General features: G+C 39.9%; 1 protein-coding gene across 4 annotated transcripts in view; it reads right to left on the bottom strand.

The window, feature by feature from the left end:
- Nucleotides 1-26,161, bottom strand: part of LOC139628518 (receptor-type tyrosine-protein phosphatase N2-like) — a 221,637-nt gene that overhangs the window by 188,703 nt on the left and 6,773 nt on the right. The window contains exons 1-3 of one of the 4 annotated variants that reach the window (XM_071490237.1): nt 20,357-20,550; nt 19,097-19,149; nt 18,230-18,280 (exon numbers count right to left, since the gene is read on the bottom strand). Coding sequence is in view for 1 of the 4 variants with exons in the window: in XM_071490233.1 (XP_071346334.1) it covers nt 18,230-18,280 (51 nt within the window). In the remaining 3 variants the exon portion in view is untranslated. Of the gene's footprint in view, nt 1-18,229; nt 18,281-19,096; nt 19,150-20,356; nt 20,551-21,380; nt 21,491-26,161 lie in introns of those variants that run through there. The other 3 variants (XM_071490236.1, XM_071490234.1, XM_071490233.1) reach the window with 3 other exon arrangements.

The raw sequence follows: 26,161 nt of genomic DNA, 5'->3' as shown, positions 1-26,161 counted from the left end.
TCAAAGCACAGATATGAACATGAATACTTTCATGCAGTGCTCACCAGTACCTGTTGAAGTCAAACTATAAAGAGTAAGTGACAGCAAACAGGGCCAAATGTGAACACATTTATCCTTCTGCATTCGATTTTCCTACAGATTGCTGTGCTTTTATTATTTGAATCAGCTGCAGATGGATAATTTTGAGAAGTTCTATTTTTCTGTAGTGGTGACACGTGTTTGTGTTTCCATGTGCAGCACGGGAGCAATCATGCATGCTTCTTCTGGCTCATCAGACTCAAAAATAATAGTCGTGTAAACACTGTTTCTCTGCCTAAAGTCAATATTTATTGTAAAATTCCAGAATCACTTTTTTCCAGCTGCCCTGAACATACAACTAATATTGATGTTGGTTTAGAGATTTTTGTTCTTTTGCTACCATTGATTCAAGAAGCAACTTAACTTTATATTTTATGGTTTCTCCCCTCTGCTCTGTGTAACTACTGTTCATGTAGTTACAACAGCAAAGTGAATACATTTTTTTATTTTTTAGATTTATTCCACATAAGTAGATTTTCAGATGACACAATCTCAAGCAGCTGTGATGAGGATCTGCAGAACTTATCTGTGACAACCACAATGACGTTGATAGAGTCAACAGTTGGCTATCAAACATATGGTTCATTCATCCGCTATTTTTTTAAACAGGAAGAGTAACGACTAACAAAAATATTCAAGTTTTAATATTTGTTAAAAAATAAAGTCAACTGACAGTCAGCTCAAATGTGCCACCTTGTTCAAGTTACTGCAGTAAAACCTGCTGCACACTATCCTCCAGCTCTGTTCACAAGTGAGAAATCAACAACAAAGTGATAATAATAATAATCCAGCTTTCTCTTTGCATGTCAATAATGTGTTTTCCGCCAACATTATCCCATTTTATTTAGACTGAAATACATTCTAATCTGTGACCAGACACAGCAAAGTCAGTTTAACTGAATGTTTATCCCCAAAATACAAATTAAAAAAAAAAGTATATATATATATATATGAAAACTAAGAAAAAGAAAAAACCAAGAATATGAAATGTAGTAATTATGTGTTAGTGTTATGTTGTTGATGTTGTGAGTAGAGTAACAAGTACAATATGTCCCTCTGGAATATAATGACGTGGATGTATAAAGTAGCATTAGATGGTAATACTGAACTGTAAAGTTCAAGTATCTGAAAGTACAATCCTTAAATAAATGTATTTAGTTCCCTTCCACCACTGAACTGCATTAACACTGAGGTGTTTATGCTACAAGTTACAACTTCAGGCAGTGAATTATTATTATCCTTGATGTTAAATTCATAGTTGATGGTAAAAGAGTAAAAGATGTTAAATTTACAGGTAATAAGAAGGATCAATGTGTGGACATATTTGTACTTCTGTGCTGTGGTTGCACATGCCTCTCACTGTATATCTGCATGTATCAATGTATGTGTGTGCATGTATCTGTGTGTGTGCATGTTCAATAACAACACTTCTACATGCTAATTTTGGCCTCTGGGCTATAAATAGCCTCTGTGTCAGTGTGGTTGCCTCAATCAAAGTGTGAGCTCCATTTAACAGGCAGCTAAGGATGACGAGCGGCCAGTCGCCACTGCTTTAATTACTCTCAACTGTGTCACCCAGTGCATATTCTGTTGTTTACAAATGAGACGGAGGAGTGAGATGAACTGTGGGAGTGTGAGGAAGACTGAAATCAGTGAGAAAGAAGAACTATTACTAACTACTTACTTGTTATCCTGTAAATTAGATAAATTCTGTAAAGATTAACTTGCTTGAAGTTATTTTTTGTTGCTGCAAAAAAAAATTAACTGGTTTTATCAAGTGGCTTTGGACTTGGTGTCCCGCCCACATTAGGTTACCCCTGCACTGTTTAATAGGCAGCAGTTGCACTGGCCACTCTTGTGTTGCTGTTTACTTCACCGTGTACATTTTAAAGTTTTCATGTAAATCTTTCCAGGTAGAAAAAAAAACATAGAGAACGACAAATAAAGACAAAGGGACACCAAGAAATAATTGTATTCCTTTCTTGTCCTCTCAACCCTTACATCTGAGTACAGACAGAAAATTAATCATTACAAGCCTCTCCCTTCACTGCACATAATACACTTCCATCCCTGTACCTTCCAGGGATGTCATCTAAATTATCTTCTTAATTAAACCCATCTAGAGCCGCAGTATCATGGCCAAGATTAAAATTCAATTATTTTGACACTGGGTGACAGAGTGGCCTAGATTTTTTAGATGAGGCAGTTCCTCAGCAGGACTATGTGGGTTTAATGCTCTCAAGTTATTACTGTGCTGAAGTGCCCATGATGCACTACCACCTCCTGGTCTGATTTGCTCCAAGGTAAAACCTAGGGAAAAAAAAGAAAAAGCAGTGCTATGGCCGATTTTTTAAATCTAAGTTCAACTTTGGCTGCAATTCATCAAATGACCACTAGATGGTGGTTATTAAACTCAGACTGAATTGAGGTGAGAGGGTGATCACCAGACTGTTTATAAAGATGGACAAACCTGACATTACCCTGGTTTCTGAAGAGCGCTGTGAAGTTGTAGATTTTAAAATGAGAGTCTATAGGGACTGACTCACTATTGGAGCCACCCTCAAGTGGCCATTTGAGGAACTGCAGTTTTTAGCCCTCATCACTTTTCAGCCTCGGAGGTTGCTGCTTATAGTGATCACTAAAATTTTATCTTGAAACACAGTCAGTACATTTGTTCTACAACAGGTGACGGGCATAAAAGCTGATATCACTTTTTCTGTGTCTTTGTGTACATTTGTTAGTTGTTTTTTTTTTTGTTTTTTTTTTTATAATGCCCACTAATGAAGAAACTGTATTTAATTGTGGACCAGCCACATCTATCTACTTAATAATCTGAGTAACGGCCATGATACAAATTTGGGGTCGGGTCAGAACAGTGCATCCCTATTTTCCCTTTGGCATAGCATCATACCATTTGCTGAAATGTGGATTTTCTAAAGTAAGAGATAAAGGTCAAATCATAAAATCTATATCCTGACACTACCAGAAACTCTAAAGGCTTCAGCTGAGTTGGCTCAGAACATCAGTCTCTTCACGTTTAGCCGTAAAACAGATTTCCCTCTAAATTCAACCTGGTGCGTGGATATGAAATGTAAACAGTGATAGCAAATTAATGCTGAAACAACAGTTGTAGTATCTTGATAAAGCCCAGATTGTAACTGCGACAAAGTGCCATGAACACAAAGCAAGATCCTGAGTAAATAATTGCACCAGAGTCTTTTTTTCTTCAGCTCTGATCTCATATAACACCATCTCCCACTGTGTCCCAGAAGCAACATCTTGAATGATCCTTCATAATTATACTTGCATGCTTATAAATCTCCGCAGTTTATCACAGTTCACTACCACGGGGCTGCAATCCAGACCCAGACATGTCTGCTTGTGATTAATGGCATAGTTTAGAGCAAAATGAGGATTCACAGAGCCATTCTCAGAAGTACAGGGTGTATTAAGATTACGGAGATGGACCAGCAATGCGGACCAGATGTTGGTCTTGGTAACTGCAGCTTAAATAAAGCTTTTCACCTTCTTACTTTCATTTGATGTACTGTCTTTTTACGACTGATCCATGAGTTTACAAAATTCACTGATAAAATCAGGACTTTCAAAAGTACATTTCCCAGTTAGGTACAGCTATAATTACATAGTTATGGTTAGTCTTTTACAACAACTGCATGCTGGGAACAGAAGTATAAAGTAGTAAGTATGTGAATGTTCTCATGGGTTGGTTGACAAAAGGTCCACTTACAAAAGTGCAACATTGTCGTTGTACATGTCTGGACTGCACTGTTGGGTCCCAATGACTAAAAGCAGCAAACTGAGTCCTACCTAATGAGCTGGATTAAGACATTTTAATGGATCTGCTGCCTCAAGGGACCGCCTCAAGTCCATCCCTCACAGACCGCACTCAACAAGATCAATGGCTTCTGGCATGGCTTGGCAGAGCCTGAGTTGCTTTCGCTGGCTAGAAAGTAAAGGGTGTCCTTCATACATGTCACCAACTTGCTCTGGCGCTCGTCATTAAACTTGTGCTAGTGATGCTAATGGATGATTAGCTACACTGGCTGCTGTGTATGCATACAGGGCTCACTGTTTTTTTCTTACCGAAAATTGCGAAAATACAATTTATCCCGATTTATCGGCAATGAGAAAGCAGAAAACTCAGCACCAAGCTAGATAATCACTGAGTCACTTGTACTAATCAATAACTTATCAGCACCTGCACATTCATTATGTTAGTTTTAGGAGATTGGGCAGTTCCCCTTTTATTAACTTGGAATCTATCTATATAATCTATATTCTGCTGATCTGCCATTGCCTCGTGAACTCTCATGAAATGTACTGTTGTCTTGTTTTTGTTTGTTTTTTGTTGTCATCTCAGTCTGATCTACAGTACAAGGGTGGTCTCTCTGCCTAATGACTAAAAATGAAAAAAGGTCAAACCCAAACATATTTTTGCTATCGTTCAGTCATTCTTTCATTAACAAGAATGTGGTTTCAGAGGAGCTCCATTATAATGCAAAAAGGGTTTAGTTACAGGAATTCCCTCAGACGACTGTCAAACCACAGACTTTTGATCAATAGCACTACCCACACCAGCCAATTAGTCTAATCAGACAGCTGTACAGCAAATATGCCAATGACGGTGGAGGCTGAGCAAGATCATTAAACTACACTCAGGCTCCACACTCCACTGGAGTGATCAGTGTTCACTGACCACAGCTCCCATTAGTGATGTGCTTCCTGACAGCAAGGGCATAAGAATCTGACTTAAGCACCAGTTTTTTTTTTTCGGTCTACATAGTTTTTCCATGTTATTACTTGAAGATGAGTCTTGTACGATGGTGGTAAAGCCTAATAAAACTTACCATAACTCTACTTTTATAATTAAAGGTTCCATATTTGACACTTTTCCTGTGTTTTATTTTAAGTGTTGATATCAATAAGAAGATATATGTGTTTTAAGAACCAAAAACCATCTCAGTGTAGTTTTACATCTCCTCTCTCAGGATTCTTGCTGGAGCTCTAGTAACAACAGTTTGGTGAGCCTCTGCTGATTGGCTGACTGTTATCTGTGATCTAATAAAAATACAGCAGATTTCAGGTAAATACTCAGAGATACTAAATACTACAGGGCTGGGTCCAGGTGGGTTGGGCTGTGCAGTGACTGTATAGTTGTGACATCACAAAGTTACAGAAGTCATGACGGCTTGTTTTAAGGCTCAGTTTCTGAAGAAAGAAAAAATCATCTGTCATTTCAGTGACTCTGAATAACAACAATACAGTAGCAGACAACAATTGTGTGAGTTAATTCAATTCTTAGTGAAGCAGCTGTGTTAAGTCACTAAGTGTAGAGTTGTTCATTTTTAACAAGGATAAAAACTGAAATTTAAAGAAGAGGCTGATATAACTCTGTATTTTACTTATTGTCAACAATTCCCACTGAAAGGCAAACACCAACAATGTGACTTTCTCCCGCTGTCTGTGACACGAAGCCCCAAGCTATATTTTTAAAATCAGGTCACAGATTGAAAGTTTCATTTTCACAAAAAATGCTTACTAGATTTCTCAAAACAGCTGGCCACTGTATTTCTTTGTAAACGTTACCCATACCTAAGGAAAAGGTGCCTTTATTGGGGACTATTTTCAGACATGGATTAATATTATTTGGCATTCTTGCATGACAGCAACACGGTGTGTTTGTGTGTGTGTGTGTGTGTGTGTGTGTGAGACAGTCAAAATAAACTAAGGTGTGTGTTCATGGTAATGAAAAGACACTCAGTGCAACAGTGTGGCATATTGTTGTGTTTTTAAAACAGAGGAGTAACATTCACATTCAATGCATTGTTGCTTTTGGTCTTTTCATGGGATTTGTTGCAGTTAATAAAAATCTAGACAATTGACCGCCTTACCCTTTATTACACTGAGATTTACAGTGTGTGACATTTAATTCATAAGGGGTGAGCCTCAAACCTCAAGCACACATAATCAAACCACAGTTACTCCTCCATTCTTCAGCCTCTTTTACTTGTATACTACAAACTGTCAATGAAAAATGTATCACCTCTTGTTCACCAGCAAACACAAGCCTGATTAAAACAATTTACAATGGAGAGATATAAACAAAAACATCTTAAGCTTTGAGAGCTTAAAAACAGGGATTTTAAAAAGCTTTCATCAACTCTCTGCAAGTGACAGCTGAGACCAGTAAAGGAAGAAATTATTCAAATGTCCAAGAGTAACTGTTTAAATCAACATGTTGATCAATCAGTAAACGTATAAACGACTCTGTGCAGATATTGTCAGCCCAGACTGCCCTTGCCACGGGCTGCTGTGACATGGCAACTGTTGCCTGTTGAGGAGACAACATGCAACAGGGCACAGTTGGGTAATGGGCCAGTTTAGCCCTGCTCCTCTAGCGCCTGTTGCCATGGTGATCTCCATCGAGTGCTTTTTGTCCCTCACAGCTAATCAACGGGAAGAAGGGTAGGGGGGCTGAGACAGAGCTCCCTCCTTTGTCACTGTGTGTGTGTGTTGTCAGGAACTGGCATGTGAATCCTCCATCTTGGTTTGTAAGGAACACCTGAGCTGCGTTCAGGAGAGCCATGCAATAAAGGCTGTTACTGGATGTGTTTTTAGTGAAGCCTTCTGACAGCCAGCGCACATTTTTATCAGATTTAATACCTTTAATGATTTAATTATGAGTTAATTATCTTAAAGGTGAAATCAGTAATATTTTAATGTCACAAGTGTTGTTTGTTATTATGAGTTACTTCTCTGATGCCTCTACCACATCTGGGATTTAATGCATCCAGTCAAATCAGCACTTTATCATTATCTATTTATTATTACTGTTATTATTTCTATTTCCAGGCCCTATGAACTACCCATGGTGTGCTCTGTACTTCCAAAACTGATAAACACAGATGCAGCATTTTAAAGGTGGAGTTAGCCTTCTTTGTACACATGAGCAAACACAGGCTACAGCATTGCTATTTTACAAACATCAAGCAGGACTATCACTATGCCTCATGTTTTCAGATTATACAGCAATGAAATACAACAATGAAAATGTGAATTTTAGGCATCTATTTGTATTTACTTGAATTTGTATTTACGGTACAATAAAAACTAGTATGACATACGACGTTTAGTTGTTATTTCATTTATCGTTTAAGTAAGTTTTTCTGTTCTGTTCTGTTTTGTTTTTCTTTTTTTCACTTTTGAACTCGACTCCCATTACACTATCTCTTTAATGCTTAACCTAACCCGATGTTTGCCCTGCAGGATACCAGCACCACGCACAAATTTCAGAGACCACAATTTATACATTGATATATGTATAAGACTTTCATCAAGTTAGAGTATATAACTGAAATCTTAAAAATAAGATGTCTGGCAGTCTGACACATCTTGCAATAGTATGTAAAAATTCAAGGATCTAATGATGCTGCTTTCATGAATGAATGAAAGTATTCAAATTGTTTTCAAATAAAATGCAGTTTGATATTAAAAAGTCAAACTAAACTACAAAATATTCTTCTCTAATGCTTTTTGTCCCGCTGCTCTTTTGATTTACTGTTAAAATCAGCAGGCCATAACATAATGTTTTATATACTCTGGATATAGTACAGGAATAATAGCACTTATCTGCAGCCCACAGTGGGCTGTCTAGAAAGCAGCTCTCCTCTTGCTGAGTTAACCATCTCTATATTTCTTATGCAAAAATATAAAAACCTTCACACAGATTAAGCATCATATATTTGCTAAATATCATCAAGCAGTGTATTGCTCTGATCCTTTGAACAACAGAAACAACCAAAGTCAGATTGAAAAATTCAAAGTTTCAGAGCTTAGTGCGTTAAACCTCCAGTAAGCAGTGAGACAGAGTGTGATTAGAGCCGATTCAGCAGACTCCAAACGATTGTCAATGCAAACAAAGGCAGAGAGCGGACTGGGATGGATTGGGCGCTCTCTCCACATCGCTGGTCATCTCTCCGTCTGAAAATATTAGCAGAGCTCAGATAACCTCAGTGCTTCCCTGATCCAGCGCAGCCACTGAGCAAACTTCACAAAGCAAATATGAGCCGTCACATCCCAGCACGGATCAAGTCATCAGGGGGTAAAACTTTGATTAATCTATTACAAGGCTGAACGATCATCAGACAACACAGAGGTCGTGCTGACAGTGAGTTTGTGCAATAAAGGAGCTAAATCGATGCCATTTAACTTAAAGGAACAGGAGGTGAGGAGTTTAATTCACCTGCTGCTCATGGTTTGTTCTTACATACATCTACATACACATATTAATCAATCATTCTCAACTGATTTGATGACTCTGCAAACTCTTTTTTTAGATCAGTGTCATAAAAACAAATTATTTAGGGAGATTACTTTTCAATATTCATCATATTTAGGTAAGTATTAATCCATATCTTTGAACAGCTGAGACAGCTGTGAAAATATAATGTCTACAGATGTTGATAGTCCAACTAAAAGTCAACAGGTTTAATAACTTTAACAACACCTACTTGATGCAATATAGTTATAATCTACCTTGTGTTGAATTAAGGCATCACAAACCAAACAGCTGTCATATTCAGATATAGCTGTCTCAAACAATACATACATTAATCACCGACACATGCTTATGATATCTTATCACACAGCAGCACAACACCTAAAATTAAATCTAGGTTAAACAAATAACCTAGACCCCCCCAAATGTAAAGTCAGCACATGACCACTGAAGTGAAGTCTGCAAGAAAACAATGAGGTATATCAGACTCATGAGTGACAGTCATGTCAGAGCTTTCTGCGCAGTCCAGTTTGCATATGAAGGCACCACACTCCCCTGCATAATCTGCACATTTAACTTCAATATCATGTAATTATAATATAATATGGACAGAAAGTGTCATTATATTTGCTTTGGTGTATTTGCTATCTTAAGCTATTCTCTTGTCTCTCTAAAGCTAAGTTCATACAATTTAGAAATGAATATCAGAATCAGAATCAGAATCAGAATCAGAATCAGTTTTATTGCCAAGTATGCTTTCACATACAAGGAATTTTTTCTGGTGATTGGTGCAATTGATCAGCAACAGTGGGGCTCTCTAGCCTTGTTGATGAGGCTAATAGCAGATGGGAAGAAGCTATTTTTGTGGCGAGAGGTTTTGGTCCTGAAGGACCGCAGCCTCCTGCCAGAGGGGAGTGTCTCAAAGAGTTTGTGTCCAGGGTGGGAGGAGTCAGCTACAATCTTCCCTGCACGCCTCAGAGTCCTTGAGGTGTACAGGTCCTGGAGGGACGGAAGATTGCAGCCAATCACCTTCTCAGCAGAGTGGATGATACGCTGCAGTCTGTTATTGTCCCTCTCCGTGGCAGCAGCGTACCAGATGGTGATGGAGGAGGTGAGGATGGACTCAATGATGGAGGTGTAGAAGTTCACCATCATAGTCCTTGGCAGGTTGAACTTCTTCAATTGCCTCAGGAAATACATCCTCTGCTGAGCTTTTTTGATGAGGGAGCTGATGTTTAGCTCCCATTTGAGATCCTGTGTGATGGTGGTTCCCAAGAATCGAAAATGCTCCACGGTAGCCACGGGGGAGTCACACAGGGAGATGGGGGTGGGTGGGGCTGGGCTCTTCCTGAAGTCCACTATCATTTCCACTGTCTTCAGAGCGTTTAGCTCTAGGTTGTTCTGCCTGCACCAGGTCACCAGACGCTCAGTCTCCCACCTGTAGGCAGACTCATCGCCATCAGAGATGAGTCCAATGAGAGTGGTGTCGTCTGCAAACTTCAGGAGCTTGACAGACTGATGGCTGGAGGTGCAGGTGTTGGTGTACAGGGAGAAGAGCAGAGGAGAAAGAACGCAGCCTTGCGGGGATCCAGTGCTGATGGTCTGGGAGTCAGACACGTGCTTTCCTAGCTTCACGTGCTGCCTCCTGTCAGACAGGAAGTCGGTGATCCACCTGCAGGTGGAGTCAGGCACGCTCAGCTGGGAGAGCTTGTCCTGCAGCAGAGCCGGGATGATGGTGTTGAAGGCAGAGCTAAAGTCCACAAACAGGATCCTGGCATAGGTCCCTGAGGAGTCCAGGTGCTGGAGGATGAAGTGGAGAGCCATGTTGACGGCGTCGTCTACAGACCTGTTGGCTCTGTAGGCGAACTGCAGGGGGTCCAGGAGTGGGTCAGTGATGGATTTGAGATGGGACAGGACAAGACGCTCAAATGATTTCATGACCACAGAGGTCAGGGCAATGGGTCTATAGTCATTTAGTCCTGTGGGCCTTGGTTTTTTGGGGACAGGGATGATGGTGGAGGATTTGAAGCAGGCTGGCACGTGGCAGATCTCCAGTGAGGTGTTGAAGATGTCTGTGAACACTGGAGACAGCTGATCAGCACAGTGCTTCAGGGATGATGGAGAGACAGAGTCAGGACCGGCTGCTTTGCGGGGGTTCTGCTTCTTAAAAAGCCTGTTGACATCTCTCTCCAGGATAGAGAGAGACGTTCCTTTGGTAGGGGAGGAGGAGGGTTCTGATGTGGCTCTGATGTGGAGGTTAGTGTCAGGCTTGTCCCACTGTCTTTCAAAGCGGCAGTAGAACTCATTCAGATCGTTGGCCAGACGGAAGTCATTAATGGAGTGGGGGGGTTTAGGTTTGTAGTTAGTGATCTGTCTGAGCCCTTTCCAGACAGAAGCAGAGTCATTGGCTGAGAACTGGAGCTGAAGTTTCTCAGAGTACAGTCGTTTAGCTTCTCTCACCGCCTTGCTAAACCTGTACTTGGACTCTTTAAACTTGTCCCTGTCCCCACTCCTGAAAGCTTCCTCCTTTTGCCTCCTGAGCTGACTGAGCTTAGCTGTGAACCAGGGTTTGTCATTGTTATAACTCACCCTGGTGCGTGATGGGATACAGCAGTCCTCACAGAAGCTGATGTATGACGTCACAGCCTCTGTGAACTCATCCAGACTGTTGGAAGCAGTCCTGAACACCTCCCAGTCAGTGCAGTCCAAACATGCCCGCAGATCCTCTATGGCTTCACTGCTCCACTGCTTTGATGTCCTCGCAACAGGTTTACACAGTTTTAGTTTCTGCCTGTATGTGGGAATCAGGTGGACCATGACATGGTCAGAGTGGCCCAGTGCAGCCCGGGGGACGGCGTGATAAGCACCACTGATTGTGGTGTAACAGTGGTCCAGAGTGTTCCCCTCTCTGGTCGGGCAATTAACAAACTGTCTGTATTTGGGCAGTTCATGACTGAGGTCACCTTTGTTAAAGTCACCAAGGACAATAACTACGGAGTCCGGGTTGGTCCGCTCCACACACAGTATCTGGTCTGCGAGCGCCCGCTGTGCCTCCTGCACGTTGGCCTGTGGTGGGATGTAAACACCGACCAGGATGATTGAGGTGAACTCACGGGGGGAGTAGAAGGGCCTGCAGTTTATGATGAAAGTCTCCAGGTCAGGAGAACAGTGCTGCAGGATCACTGTCACGTCTCTGCACCAGCCACTGTTTGCATAAAAGCAGATTCCTCCACCTTTGGTTTTGCCGGACAGCTCTGTGTCGCGATCCGCTCTGAAGAGCTGGAAGCCGGCCAGCTCCAGCGCAGAGTCCGGAATCGATCCACACAGCCACGTCTCCGTGAAGCACAGGACGGCAGATGAGGAAAAGTCTCTGTTCTTCTGCACCAGTAGCTGAAGTTCATCCAGTTTGTTGGGCAGTGAACGCACGTTGGAGAGAAAGATACCTGGGAGAGGTGTGCGGAGTGCGCGCCGGCGGAGACGCGCAAGCGCACCAGCACGTTTTCCTCTCCTCCGGCGTTTCACTGCGAGAGCAACGGTCAGTGCACCTCTGACCAAAATGTCCAATAATCCCACAGATGAGTCGAGAAAAGTAGGAAAAAAATCCACTGGAGTTGTTTCTCTGATATTAATGAGCTCTTCTCTGGTGAAAGAGCTCCGGAAACCAAAGCAGAAAACTGGATTTATAAAGAAAATAAGGCAAAAAAATGCGCACCAAAACACCGAGGCAGCCATCCGCGGCGCCATGGCAACAGAAATGTATATAAATAATAATATAAACCAATAGTTGCCTGGAAGGTGTGAATCATGTAACAAACATTCAAACAAAAGAAAAAATATTAAGATATCTTAATCTCCAAATAATTATGTTGCATTTGGGAAAATGAAAATGAAAGACAATGATGTAAAATATACCGTTATAGTTTTATGGCTAATATGGATTATGTATATGGTTTGTGTTATATTAAAGAGTTGAAATTAACCCTGCAACGAGTAGTCGAAGAATCAATCAACTGAAATTTAAACAACCGTTTTGATCATAGTATAGTATGTTGATAATAATTATTTTAGTTTTTGGTATTTAATTCTAAATATATGCTTCCTCCAGTTCTTCATATAAGAGGATCTGATGCTTTTTCTTTGCCATAAATGATACTAAACTGAATATGTTTGGGTTTTGGACTGTTAGTTGAAAAAAAACTAAGACATTTGAGGACATAAACTCAGGCTATGCGACATAATATTGGATGTTTTTATTAAAGAAAGTAATAATTTCTGTATAATGAAAATAATGATAGTTGCTGCCTTAGTTAAAACATGTACAAATATAGGAACTCTCAGTTAGTTAGCAGCCTGTAACTAACAGGCAGCCGTCCTTATCTCTGTGGCCAGATTCAACTGCATGCTGGGGCTAAAAACGAAATTCAGCAGAGGTTTCTACACTGCACAAAATGACCATCTGAACAGAAAGGTACTTGTTAAATACCTACATACACTTTAATTAAATGGACTTATCTGTGGACAATCACAATATGTCAATAAATCTCTAAAAACAGGGGAATCAAAGTCAAACTCTATCCTTAGGAGTCAGTTAAATAAAGCAAACCATTGGAACTCACTCCCATGTGAATATATCATCGTGGGCACTTTTTGCAGTATAATAAAGCCGGCCCTTGAAGACATTCGATGCTCCAGCTCTAACTGTACATCGCTGCCGAGATGAAAGTCACAATGAAAATGTCAAGTCACTGATCGAGCAGTGTATTGTGACGCAGCTGGCCCGACCTTCCTCCTTTTGTACCCAGGCATGTCGGGATGATACGCCTGAAAATAGCCACAGGGGTGGCTGGATAATCTGAGAGCTCTTTACTGAATCCAGGACTATTGCATCAATCCTCACTTTATGTTGTTTTTTTTCATGTTGAAGGTAAATTTCTCTGCAGGCAAGGATTGTTACGTTAACATTTATTGAGCAGGTTTGCCAAAAGCCCTTTACGACCATTGATACAGGCCAAATGTACAGAGTAGGGAATATAGAAATATACTGTATATGTTGATACATGGTAATGTGATGTAATTTTGCTGCCCCTGCACAACCTGTGTTTGAATTCTTTAAATAAATATATAAATAAATATTTTTTGATGCATGTGATGTTATAGTTTGACCATTTATTACACAGGGAATAGAACTAGATCAATATAAAGGCCAATAATAGCTTATTGCAGATACAGTCTATATATATTTCTGCATATTTAGTCCATGGTAATAAGAAAATGCAGCATAGAAATGCTAAACTGGGTCATTTAGAAACTGTCTCCATTTCATTATTTCTCCAAAGCATGGACAAGTTGATTTTTTGTTTATTATTTTTATTTTATTATTTTTTTTTTTTTCAGTTGCCCTGCATTGTGATAGAAATGTTTTCTTACACAGACTGACTTAAGATATACATTACATACTGTGATAGATTAAGTGATATATGATGCACTGGCTTCTTAACAAGGCAGAACAAGACACACATTGAGTCTCTTCTGCTGAAGTATTTTACATTGGTCAGATTTGAACCATATTTTATTGGGGCCTGGTGAGATTACTGTTGTTGCCATTTATATAAACTTATTAGATATGAAGTTAATCACATTCTTCAAAATGTGACATTTTTTAACTTCCCCTTATGATATCAAAATGAAAACTAATCTGGCCAGCATTACATTTCCTCCTAAATGTATTTACTGTTGCAAATTAGTTATATACTCAGTAATGCTACAATTAAAACCACTATGTTGACCTTTTGGCCACACCCAAGTCAGTGATGTCACAGCAGGTGTTTTGCAAGCAGAAACCTTCAGGGCTGAAAAATGAAGCCAGCAGTTAAGTGCCAAAACCTGCAGTTTATCAAATGACCACTTGAGGCTGGCTCCAACAGTGAGTCAGTCCCCACAGACTCTCATGTTAAAATGCTCAACTTTACAGCAGAAATAAACATGTTTACAGACTGGTACAATAACAGTTTTGGTATCTACAGCTGATTTCCTCCTTCAACTGTGCACAATTAAGGGCGTGGCCACTTTGGGTGAGCATATGCTCTCTACAAACCGGCATGCTCCGACATCTAGGCTCCACATACGCCCCACCTCTTTGCCTATTTTTGATTAACTGGGAATTGTCTGGGGTCAGGCACTAACTGTGGCGACAAAAACACCAAACCGCTCCTCAGAAACCTCATTGGTGATGTCACAGAGGTTACGCCCATCTTAATATACAGTCTATGATGTTTTGGCATTGGTAGCTTGTGGATCTCCCTGCTGTGACGCACTGATCTGTGTACAGCCTGAAGAGAGAGCAGTGCAGCAGCATTTGCTCTATACACTCTGTGGGATTCAGTGTTAAATGACGTTGCTAAAGACTGTTTACTGTAAATTATTCTTGTCAGTGTTCATGCAGCCGTTAAAACAACTTGTTTTCTCCAGGTATTGAAATATGTTTTCATTTGTCACGCTCTCCTCAGCTAAACAACACCAACCTCCCTCCTTGTCTGTCTCTGCCAGGAGATTAAAGGCAGCTCAGGCAATCAGAGCTGCTGTGTGGCCTGATAGAGGCTGAGCTGCCAATCACCTACACAACAGACTGGCATTGTCTGCGAGGAGCTATCCGACAGCAGCTATTGAAGCAGGTCAGACACAGTGGTTGTGAACAATGGCTGGAGGGGCAGCCACTGCAGCTTTTCCACTGAGAGATCCAGCAGCCTCGTCTCACCTGACTCAGCCCAGGGGAGCTTTTCATGCTCTTTGAAAGGTGGAGTGAAAGTGTAGCTGAGCTGACAAGTAGCTCCACCAAAACACTGCCAGAATCATTTTAATACTCATGTTTCACAAAGATTACCATTTCAGTACAAATTTGGGTGAGAGCAGCAACATCTCAATGTAAAACACTCACCGGTTGAGTCAAATCAAGTTAGACAAGTGTAGCGTCTGAAAATAACCACCCAAAGATAGGAGTTCTCCATCACAGCTGGAACCTCAGCTGAGGAAACACGACTACTCAACAACCATCTATCTGACACCTGACAGGTTTCTAATGAGCTATGAGTAAACTGAGGAAAAGCAGTGAATTGTATTTACTCCCTGAAGGCAGTAAAGCAAAGACAAACACACTCCACAAACCTGCATGCACCACTGAAATCTGCAAAACAGATGAAACCGATGATGAATGACATTTCTCTGCCTTTGTTTAGCTGCTGTCTGACAACAGTTTCTGAGCCATCATGAGAATAGATCAAAGTCTTCTGTTTCAACTTTCAATTTTCTCCGTCTATCATTTTCCTTTTTATGTAAATACTGTAGATGCCAGTTGTTTTTGTATTGGTTAGTACATCAGTTTTTTTTTCCATTTTCATCATTGTGTGAGGTTTTCCTATGTGTCTGAGACAAATTAATTTCTCATATAGTACCAACTACAATGGAAACTGGCCAGTAAAAATGACAATATAAGCTGCCTGTCAAGAAGATATGACCAGGAGGAAGGATGTCATCTTTTTCAAACATTTTAAAACTTGTTACAATATCCTGACAAATGCAAAAATGTACTGAAACATTCAAAATTACCTCTCCAGAGACTACATTATCCAAGGTTTTACCTACATAGGTCTTCAGTTGTAGCAGGTCCATGGCTGGGTTTTTAGAAATGAGTGAAAATAACCCTTAACTGTTTTAATTATATTTTTTCCTGCATAAGCAGTTCCTGACCTTTTTGCCATGTGGGCCATAAAAATTAAGCGATGTCTACTCAGGACCCCTTGTTACTTGTTTTTCATAAAGAAGCAAAAAATAAATCAAACATCTTTTTTTCCAAAAACTGCTTTTGTGACTAGCAGAGCTATGTGTTGATATGTTGTTATCATACCTATCATGTTACATTTCAGACCCTTAGATTTGCAGTGGCCAACCTGGGGGGCAGGCCACCTTGAAAAGGTCCAGAATATACATATGTTTTTTGAGGTGCCTTAAGGCATAAAGTTTAGGAACCATTGCCTTAGATTAATCATGTGACCTCTTCAAGGTGTCCTGCCCGCAAGTATGGAAATCCAAATAATACCAGAATCAAACTTATAAAAACAAAAACAATTATGTACAATTTTAACTAAATTTCTAGAAGCACAGAGACCATGTGGGGAAAGGATATGGGTGTGACAGAAATTAAATACAGAAGACCACCTATCCACATAAAACAAGCTGACATGTTTTTTTTCATCAAGTGAATCGAGGTCATCTGAGGCCGTCACAACACAGACGGAGAGCCCATCTGAGCGCCGCTAAAAATAAAATTCACCATGGATATAATCATTTTTTTCACCACACCAGACACCAAATTAGATTACGGGACACATTTCAAAAGGACACTGCTCAGATAGGAAATGACCAAGCTAATGAATTCAGAACAAACAGACGCTTACCTGAAATAAATACACATCAGGAAGCAGGTCAGAAACACATTCGGTCGACAGTGTCCCCGACGGCACTGCCACCTGCACCTCCTAACACACCATTCACATGCTTAATGAGATCATACAAAGGATTATAGTATTCTGCAGAGATGCTGATAAGTGAAGCCTGCTCTGCACAGCCGTGAGCTTCCCGGTGAACCAATGAAAGCAGAGACAGAAAACACAAGATGTGGTATGAGCCGGTTATCATCGGTCTGACCCAGTGGAGTCACAGATAAAAGTGTTACCAAGATTCAGAAACATATGCAAATTAATGTCGGTGAACCAATTTCATGCTTTGAGCTTTTTTTTTAAAATTCTAGGCTGAATCTCAGCAGGGGGTTCCTTCCTCTTGATGGCAGAGAGGCCACAGCAGAAGAGACTGTGGGTCTACGATTTATATTTATATGTGGTTGTGAGAGTGTGTGTGTGTGTGTGTGTGTGTGTGTGTGTGTTTTATCACAAAACACAGCACTGAATTCTGAAGAAAGTCATATCAATGCTTACATTAATTTAGCACACATCTCGCCTGTTGTAACTGCCATCGTTAATACAGGAGAGACTGAATATGCTTTGGTTTCTATGTCATACATGTGCCTGGTAATTATACTGATCAGACTTTGAACAAATCTTAAACAGCCGCCGTGGTTGTGAAGGGAACTTTAATCACCACCTCACAGTTGTATCCCTCCAAATTCTAATCAGTTCATCCTGAAGTACAAGTGAACGTTGGAGTTGGATGTTCACTCAGGACATTACTGTGATATTGTGTTCAAGAGATAGAGGGTCTGTCCGTCAACCCAAAAACTTAATACCTCTGCCGGTGCAGAGGTATTAACTTCAAACTGCTCCACGAAACAACTAACTTAACGATCTTAATCTGAGTATGTTTTAGGATCCCATCATTTTGCATGGAACACATTAACTTCCTTTAACTATTGCTTTTAAAATCAACTGTTTATAAGAAGGTCACTTAATGTGCTTTAATGCTCACAAGAAGCATGGCAGCTGTCAGAGGCATGTTACCAAGACTGGAACAGAGAGGCCTAAATCTAATTAAATTTTTTTTTTTTCTTACATGAAGGCAGATGACAGGTTTTAATCCTAGCGATGGGCTGTACATAAAGAAAGCTTTTCCAGATAAACTGATCACGTATTAACGCCTGGTTGCAAATATCAATGTTAAAAAAAATCAAAGCCTGAAAGCTATCAAAATTTATTTCCATCTGTGTTGTAACAGGTGGTGTTTTCTTTCCCCACAAGTCTCAAAGAACACCTCAAATGCCTGTCAACACACTTAATTATGTGTAACGTAATTGGAGAATTCGAATAAAGCTTTCAAAATGTGTGCGTAGTGAAAAAAATATCTTACCGTTGACACAGATCTCATATGTTGAGCACAGCTCGTTCTCAAACAGGCAACCTGTTAGCAGAGAAACGCAGAAACAAACAGACTAGTTAGCAGGTTAACATGTGAATACACACAGGTAGATACTGTAGCTGACTGCCCCAAATCATTTTGTACGAGCAGTGGCCACTGGGAATAGCCAAACAATCAGCTGACCAATGGTATAACTTCATTATTCAGTCATTCAATCAGTCAGTAACAGACATTTGAAGGTGTGGTGTTGGCCCACTGTCGGTCCAGCTAAAAAGTAGCTTATGACAAATACATGACAAGGAGCAGTAACAAATTGTGCATTGAAAGTATTAAAAAAAAGTATTATAAACTTTTGTTAATTCATACAGACAACAGTCAACAGTTATTGCACATGAGAGGGAGTGGTGGTGGGTGGGGGGTTGGGGAGATTTGATCTAATTTAAAACCAGCCTCTAAAAGCACTTCATGATAATGTGTGTCAGCGCTGCTGGTCTATAGTCATTTGCATAGCTAGTGGTTGTCTTCTTTGGCATTGTGGATAATTTCTGGCCACCATTAGAATATCATTTTTCAACTGATGCTTTAAACATAACCCTGTTGCTAATGGTAAAGATATGTTTGTGCCTTTTCTATTTTAAGACTGAAATATGAGGCTAAATGGCTCATTAAGACGTCACCGCTTGTGTTTAGGGCTGTTGTTTGTATTGCTACATTTGCCAGCAGTGGACAGTAAACACTTGCTGTTATCCTGAGTTAACAGTGGGTTGAGGGGGAACAGGATGATGCATCAAACTGGCTCCTTCAGTGCTCCTCTGGGAGAGGAGCAGAGGCAGCTATATTTTATTCTCCTCCACTTACAGGAGATCTGGCAGCTGTCCTACACATTTCTGAATCTGACTCCACTTTGGCTCCTGAAAGTTGGGGATAAAAAAAAAAAAAGTACTTAATGTGATGCATCATTGAGACAAAAGCACTGCTGAAGAATGAGAGAAACAGACATCAGTGGCTAGAAGCAGGTGTGAGCCATGTGCAGTAAGTGGGCTTTTATTGTGCAGCTGCTAAACAAATAAAAGCAAAATAAAAAGAACTGATTGTTGCTACAGATCGCTGAGGTTAGTCTGGGTTTAAGCCAGCATAAACATGGGTCTTCATTTCTACTATACTACTTCTATTACATCCCTTGACTACTACTAATAATACTACAGCTATTACAGTTTTCACTTCTCCATCTACTACTCACACAGTAGCTACAACTGTTGCTGCTACTACAATTCTGCCACTGTATACTGTATACTAAGCTGCTACATCTACTACTACTTCTGTTAAGACTACAACTACTACTTCTACTACTACTACTACTACTACTACTACTACTACTACTACCCCTTCAACCAATATGTTCTGTCAACATACAAATACTACTATTCTGGTACTACTAAAAGTACCTCCATTACTAATATACTATTAACTAAAAACATTGCTACTACTACTACTGCTAGTTCCAATACTTCTGGCATAAATACATTTGCATCTTAAAATGTTTATTTAGCTTAGCATGTACTAATGTTGATAGCAATCAACTGCATTCATAATGTATGCCCTCAGGTGGGCGTACACACACAAACACACAAACACAAACACAATAGGAAAATACACCAGGGACTCTAACAGGCAGGGAGTCTAGCAAAATGATGTGATACTGTAACCATGGCAACACTTGCCCGTCACTGAGTGTCTCTCTGCCTTCCAGGGATCAAAGATTGGCAGTCGTTACCTCCCCTCAACTCTCTGCCATCGCTCTGCACATTTACACTCCTGCCTCAGCTCCTGTTTTCATTTTTCAGTATCTTTTTTTTTTTTTATCTTTACACATCCAGGAACGGTTTGCTAAGCATGCATGCTCTGTGTTCAGCAACTCGATTACACAGTTGCACACATTCACTCCCGGGGGCTGACCACAAAAACAGCTTTTGGGCACCGAGCAACTGGACTGAAACAATTTTTGAGTAATTCAAGAGCACCCAAGCATCAGCAGTTAGGCTACAGCAGAGCTGAGCTCATTATTCATCCACATCTACTGCCCAGAGTCTTTCAGCTGAACACTTCTCTGTTACAAACCTGCTTCTGCATGATGGCGCTAACAGTATTCCTTTCGGTGATAAAAAAAAGAAAAAGAAAAAAGAAAACCCAGCACCTAGAGATCCAACAAGGCCATATGAGGAGTAGATAAAAGACGTCTGTCTATGTTTGTTTGGTCACAAATCTGACAAAATGGCGGTTGTAATGTTGACAGTTAAACTGCCATAGAGCTGTGTTGTAGCAGTTGCTACAGCAACAGGATTTTGAGCTGAAACCAACTGCTGCCCGCAGAATATGGACGCCAACTTCAACCACGAGGTTTCTCAACTTTAAATTTGTTTTAGTAGCTTAACTCTAACCAAAACTCAATTCCTTTCTCAAAGTCGTTCTCCCTTTGAAAGCAACTAAATCCATCCCAACCTCATGAGGAACAGAATATCTCCACCTTGTTACTGTCGCTGTGACAGACTTTCAATACTAGCCATAGGCAGTTTACAGTGATAACTATTGTGGTTTATTTACCAGTCAAAACTCAGTAATTTCTTTATACCATGTGTCTTTGATTTTACACAGTAAACAAAAGCAGGCTGCAGTCATTTCTAAAAGACGTCCATCTTGATGTCAGTTGTCACTAGCAGATAATATCAGCTGGAGCTAGCTAGCTCAATAAGCTAACTCTTCATCCCCTGACTTAATGTTTCCAGCTAAAACAAACTAGATTTAGAAACCTTAATTTCTAAAGAAAGGCTGAAGCTAAAGTGTGTTGCTGTCTAAAATTTGTAGCAAGACGCAGCTGAAGTAGTAACAGGTGGAAAAATGGGAAAGGGATGAAAACCCTTCTTGTCTGATTTGATATTTCCAGCAAAAACAATCTATCCAAGGTGAAAGGTCAATATCTAAACAGATGCCAGCTACCTAGCAAATTAATGCTAACTGTGAGTGTTACAGCTGACTCAAAATCCATGTACAAGTGTCCTGATTATGATTACAATGGCTACCTACATGATTTGCTAAAACACTGATCCTAAAGCTGCATGTTCAAGGACAATGTCAGAATCCTCACCAGATGAAGAGTCGCGTATTGCAGACTGCAACAGGCCTTTTCCACAGCAGACGATTTTAGTTGTTTAGCACAGATGCTACTAATAACAATAACGATGTGTCCTGTAATTAGATGGAATCAGAGTGTCACCAAAACCAACAGCAGCCACTTTTACACTCAAGCTTTCTGAGAAAACGTCTCACTTTCGTAAGTGCAACCCCATTTTTGTGACACAGTATGCTGTCTCTAACAAGGACAAAATCAGACTGAAGTCATTTGCCATAAGGTTGTGTTGTTGGTTGGGCATCCTTTATGTTTCTGTTTTGGTGTAATGAAAGGGAGAATCACCCGAAGGCTTTATTTGTTTACATCTCAGTGGAAAAAATAGGCAGTAATCACAGTAGTTTCCAGCAGGCACATCCTTGTTAAAAGCAAGAAACATGATGTTTACATAGAGTCAGAGTTTCATTACAGCAGCTTTGGGGACTTCATGCAGCATTTGGGCCAATGTCTCCAAAAGAGCAAAAATATACAAGTGAGCAATGCAATACACAGAGGCTTCCAACAGAAAGGGTATAACATTTGAATGCAAAATACTGCATACGTATTTTTGCAAAAAATGTTTCCTGATGTTCACGATTTAATATTTTAAAAACACAGAAGAATTTTTATTCACATCCAGTAAAATGATTACTTAGGAAAGTGATCAAAGCAGCAGATGAATTCAATTAAATGTGTTTATATTTTCATGCAGCAATTATTTTCTCAGCATTCTTAAAATAGTGATTCTCTTTTATTTTAATGAGATCAGTTCTTTCATGTTTTATGTTTCATAGTTGTTATCATTAGTTTTACTACTGTTCTTCAACTTGTTTTGTTCTTAGTGCCTCAGATCCTCACTGACCTGTTGTTACTAGAGCTCCAGAGATAATCCCGAGAGAGATGTATAAATAAGCTGAATTGGTTTTTGGTTCTTAAAACTTGAAATTTCACAGTTCAGTCATGTATGCACCCTTTTTACAAAATAAGCTGATACTGGGATCTAAAAATGGTTTAAACACATGGAGTTGTGATTCTTTGTGCCTTCAGACTATGTATGGTTGGTCAGCTGCCATCCCAAATAAGGTGACAAACCTCCCTCCTTGCCCAGGGTTACAGTGCACATAAGGATGATATTGATTTTTGTTATAGATTATAAACTAATTTTTGAAGTTATAGGTGCCAAAGTGGAGCCAAGTTCCTTAAAAGTTAAATTTTTTTAATTTCCTTTTTTCCATTTCACTTCCAGATGAGAGCGTTCTCCAGCCAGCTAGAAGTGGACGATATGGCTTTTGGACTTTTGCTGCCACCCTGAGTTTTTTGCTCTGTGGTTTCATCCCTCTACGCCAGCAGAGTGTAAAATAGGTTGCGGTACTGCAGTGTAGACCGTCGGCGAAACGGAAAGGGACAGAATTTCAATCAGCTTCACCCTGTGAGCAAAGAGCAGCATCCAGGCTGTGGCCTTTATTGCCTTCTGGCAGGGCCATTACAAGCTGCGCGCGATGACGAGACAAGCCACCACATTTCCCACAATACCATCTGTCACCTGCTGCTGCCGTGCAAGAGGGACAATGATTAAACTGAGAGCGGTCAACCTAAGCGATAAAACCAATGATTTAACTGATCATGTAAACTTCTCTCTACTGTCTGTCCATGTGGGGATTGACATGAAAATGAAAAATTAATATTCTACAGGTTCTCAACTGTGTTTGTGAGAACTTACATCACAAATATGTTGTGCAGTCTGTCAGATTTTGCACCAAATTTCAGACCAAAAAAATACAAAAATGTATACACTACATAAGCAAACAGTAGTGGGGTACTTAGAGTGGCCCTCTCTCTACTATCATCCAGTTCATGCAGTTGACCATATAAAATTGGGTTTCTGACTACATGCAATGATTATGTAGGAGTAGGTGTAAGATGTTACCTCAGAGAAATAAAGAACAATCCATATTTCCACAGTATTAAGTCTAGAGAAAAATTCACCATTCATCTGCAATTAAAACTGGTCCCAACAATTTGGCACAAGGGCTTTGAATGCAGATTGCAGATCTAGCGTAGCTAAGCTTGCTAACTCTATGAGATGGTAGAAACTCTTTATTATTTACTAAAGGTTGAACGGATTAACTTTTACCAAATCAAATAAAGACCAGCATAAAGTTGCAAATGTTGGTTTAAACTCTGCTGTAATCTAGGATCCAGGATGGGTTCCCACATAGAGGATGTGTCCTGAGCAAAGCTTTTTCCAAGGTCGCCTGAGAAGTAATCCTCCAGAATAGCATAGTTAGCTAGTGATATGCTCGTCCGTGGCTTTGGAAGTAACACTAGGGTGCTACTGTAGACAGTACGGTCTGTGGTAAACACAAGCTCAAGACATTTTCACATTTTATTCTAACACATTAAATACATCAGTAAATACCCCAGTCGTGATTTCTTCAAGCTTTTATGTGTCTTAAAAAAGGCCGGTTGCTAACAACTCCCTAAATGAGGCTACAGAGGTTGTTGAGGACGTTAAACATCATCGCGCTGAGCAAAAAACTACTACCATCTACTCACCAGTCCACCTCTACAGCCTTGTTATGTTTATACTTTCATTTTTGCAAAGTACTACTAACCTTCTAAGAGTGAAGGCTTTTGTAGAGGAGGTCAGCAGTAAATCAAACTACACTTTGGAAGTTTGGTGGTGGTGAAGTTGAAGTCATGGGACCGTGGTGTGGTTGGTTTACAGCCAAACATTAGCTTTTAATTGTGGTGTTCATAGTGAAGATTATCCTGCTGAACAAATCATATACAAGGTGCATGTAAAAACCCCACTGTTTTTTTGTTTGTTTTTGTTGACGGAACCAGAGTGACGCTAACAAAAGTTGGCCTACAAAAATACATCATCTCTGTGGCACTCTTATTGGCACTGTTATTAAGTGGTGTATATACATTTTGTCAGATATGTCATTTTATCCTATTTTCAGGCTTTCTTTTCAGTATCTGGTCGGGAAATATGCATGGTAATTAACCTAAATTAGGCTTATTTAAAATTTTGCCTTTTGTTGATTAATGCACATTAATTGTCACTGTCAAATCAACTCATAAAACAAAAACAAATGAAGTTGTGCTCAGGAATTTAGCAAACAGCCAATTAATTGGTGCATATTAAGTTTAGTTGTCCACTTTTGGTTCTCTGCCTCTCTCTCAGTGTCACTGTATGACAACTGACTTTATTACAAAAAAAATGACTTCTACTTCTTCAAGTGTCCGCACTGACCTTTACTGTTTTTCACCATACAATGTTATCTCTGCAGGCGTGTTTACATTTTGGGACACTGATAACAAGTCGGGGTCGCAGACTGGAGGAAAAGGACCGAGCCTTTTAAAAGCGTTCCCTGCCTTTGTAGTTTTATTTTTAGTACGTCTAAAAGCTGACTCACTTTCAGGTTTTTCCCATGGCTGATCAAAAAAGGGGGGTTCCTAATTGGGTGTCTGTGTGTTGTCTATATATGTGTGTAGGAGATGTGTTTTCTGTTTTGTACCATGCATGCAAATTGTTTCCTTTTTTTTTTTTTAAGATGACAACAATCCAATTTGTTCGAGGCTCAGCTCCGACAAAAATGATCAATCACAACAACATGACAATTTAGACCAACACAAAATAAAGGATTTGGAAGCAAAAGCAGTATTTGATCTTTTTTTCTGTTGCAGCAGAGGAAATCCATCTCTCAATTAGGATGTGTGTGCAAACAGCATTGGGCCTAAATTGGCAGTAATCTCTCTTTGTCTTCCCATCTTCTGTCTCCTGCAGCGACAAAACAACCTCGTCCCTCATCCTTTTATCCCTTTCCTCTCATCCTCCGCTCTTCTTATCTTCCACTGATCGTTCACAGCCGAAGAACTGATCCATCCATCTGGTTGAATGAAGCAGCAGTTTTGTATTCAGAACTGTCTTTTATCGTAGCTCTCAGAGGAGGAGTTTAGATTTTTCCAGCATAGATTCAATGTTACTCTTTCATGGAGCTAAAGTAAATCACCTGCAGTGCTGGGTTTTCCCTGAAAGTGTTTGATTACATGTTTTGGGGTGTAAACATGTGAACATCTTTAATCACTTTGGTGTCATATAACTTTGTTAAAGTTTGAATAATGCCATGTCTTAACACTGCTTGAAGAATATAACTTTCACTAACAATTTGAGCTTGCAAAGACATGTTTTCCAGAGCTAAAATAGACAGCAAGTGCACCTGAAACGTTGGTGATAATTTCTTATTGCACAGGAAGGGCATAGTTTTGGTTACAAAGTTGGTAAGGACACAAGTGTCCTTCAGTCTTGTCATCACAGCATCATAAGGCACATCGGGGGCCATACCAATAATTCAAACATTAGCACCCAATACTTTCATAAACCTTTGAGTGTCCAATGTACAAAAATGGACAAATATCACTGAAAAAAGCTGTTCGAGTAGATGCTTGGATGGTGCAAAGACAACATTATTATGATTCTGGAGACTGAGTTTCATATTAGGCCTCAATATTCCCTATTTCAACATTCACCAAGATCACAATCTTTTACCAAACCTTAAGTGTAGGTGTTTTGAAAGCTACACTTGCTAGAAAAGCAAGTGTTTAAAGTACATTTCTGAATCACAGCAATTGACTTAGCAATTATGTTATTATAATTGATGAACAAAATGTAGACCTATGCCTTCAAAAGTATGACCTGAAATTTTCAGGTTGTCAGTTTCTACGAGAAATACTTTTCATCACAGATAGCATCG

This window comes from Trachinotus anak, unplaced genomic scaffold, assembly GCF_046630095.1.
Source record: "Trachinotus anak isolate AG129_WGS33_773 ecotype Australia unplaced genomic scaffold, CSIRO_AGI_Tana_v1 ptg000012l, whole genome shotgun sequence".
NCBI lineage: Eukaryota > Metazoa > Chordata > Actinopteri > Carangiformes > Carangidae > Trachinotus > Trachinotus anak.
This window is presented reverse-complemented; position numbering and strand designations above follow the sequence as displayed.